Source organism: Lepisma saccharinum, chromosome 9 (genome assembly GCF_977018435.1).
Source record: "Lepisma saccharinum chromosome 9, izLepSacc3.1, whole genome shotgun sequence".
NCBI classification, from domain to species: Eukaryota; Metazoa; Arthropoda; class Insecta; order Zygentoma; family Lepismatidae; genus Lepisma; species Lepisma saccharinum.
Window position 1 is genome coordinate 11,858,900 of NC_139237.1, and position 2,048 is coordinate 11,860,947.

General features: G+C 30.1%; 1 protein-coding gene across 1 annotated transcript; it reads left to right on the forward strand.

The window, feature by feature from the left end:
• Positions 1-1,065: 1,065 nt before the first annotated feature.
• On the forward strand, positions 1,066-1,404 carry LOC145992330 (uncharacterized). Its single transcript, XM_083128713.1, has one exon. It carries the CDS (start codon positions 1,066-1,068, stop codon positions 1,402-1,404), a length of 339 nt encoding a protein of 112 aa, XP_082984839.1.
• The last annotated feature ends 644 nt before the right edge of the window (positions 1,405-2,048 follow it).

Sequence of the window (2,048 nt, forward strand, 5' to 3'; positions counted from 1 at the left end):
TGTCATATATTACAAAATGGAAAACAATTACCTGTGTATTCTTACACATGCGACTTTACTCCTAACTCAATGGATTGTTCTAGATTATATACAGCTTTTCTAAGCATGGGTTATAAAACACCACATTAAGCAACTTGTGTCTCATACAAGGACTTTGTTTAGTTTACCCTATTATTTGTTTCGACTTAACTAAAGAAAATGATGAAAACATATTTAGTGGCATGCAAACAGATGAATTAAAGTTAATATGGAGATTTCGAACTAATCCAACGAAAAATTATTATATTTATTGCATAGTGGAATCGGAAAGATTTGCACATGTTAATATTGTTGATAGAAAAATATTCCTAACACAATAAAACAACATATTTTCATAATAAATAAATGACATCATATTGTGTCAAGTGTAAATCTAATACCAACAGTATTAATCCTGTCACACAAAAGGCTAAAAATGGAAGAAAATATGTGTCATCAAATTGCGTTAAATGTGGAACCAAAAAATCTGCACTTATAAAAACTTAGGTGAGACAGAAAACAAGCGGGAACAGATCATTGATGAGCTACATAAACCAGCTAGAAAAAAAATATCCTACAAGAAAAGTTTTAACGTATGGAATAGACGATGTTTGGCAAGCTGATTTGGTTGAAATGGACTCTGGAAATCTTAAAGGTATTTCTAAAATCAACAAAGGGTACAAGTACCTGATAACTATTATAGACGTTTTTTCTAAGTGTGCTTGGACTATTCCTTTAAAAAACAAAACTGGAAAGCTTTTTTGCCGACGTGTTCAAACACATATTGAATAAGCGAAAACCAAATAATATTCCAAAAGATAAAGGTAAAGAGTTCTACAACAAGGAATTTAATGAGCTCATGAATAAATATAATATCAATCAATATTATACTTATACAAACATCAAAGCATCCGTTGTTGAGCGATTTAACAGAACATTGAAAGAAAAAAATTTGGAAACAGTTCTCCATACAAGGTAATTAAATGGATCGACATATTGCCAAAATTAGTGCACGATTACAACCATAGAGTACACAACACTATCAAAATGAAACCTGTTGATCCTAGTTTAAAGATCCAAGAGATGATCTACTACAATGTGTATCGTAATGAGGTAACGAACAGTTATCGCAAGTATAAAGTTGGTGATCATGTACGTATTAGTAAGATAAAAGGAATATTCGAAAAAGGATACACAGCCAATTGGTCTACTGAGATATTTACGATTGATAAGGTATTTAAAGGCTATCCACCATATTATCATCTTAAGGACTCTAAAGGGGAACAAATTACTGGTACCTTTTATGAACAAGAGCTGCAGAAAACAAAACAACCCGATGTATATTTGGTTGAGAAAGTATTACGTAAGAAAGGAGATATGGTCTAAGTTAAGTGGCTTGGTTTCGATAGTTCACACAACAGTTGGATTAATAAGGTAGATGTTATTGTATATTAAATGGAAATAAGTACGGACTTAGCCAATCAGCTTTTAAGTCATATGAAATACTTTAAAAGCAAAAAAAGTAACCAAAACAATATACTAGTGACATTAAGTATTATCCTTTTTATTGTTGTAATTGTTTTAATTGTTTTGCTTTGTTACATTGTATTTTATCTAGATAAAATATACTGATTTTTTCTATCATCATCATAACTAAGTTTTATTCTTTCTTTACTATTGTTTAGCCATTCTTCATCAACATTACCAATTTTCTTTCTTAAGCTTGTATTTTCAACACCTAAATCAAATATTTCATCTCCCATTATTTTCATTGCATCTTTATACACAATGATATTCGCTGTTAGATCTTTACATTTTGTGGCTATGGTAGCCAACGACTGCTTATTTAAATCTATAAGTTCTTCTCTAATTTTGTTGCGAGTTTCAGGATTTGTTTTACATATTCAATTATCTCACTCATTTATATACATTAATTTTTTAATTGAGCAGTTTATTAATTTCTTCATCTGTAATCTCAGGTGGTACTTCATTATTTTTTAAAGGTATACTTTGACCAGCTTTCTGTTTGG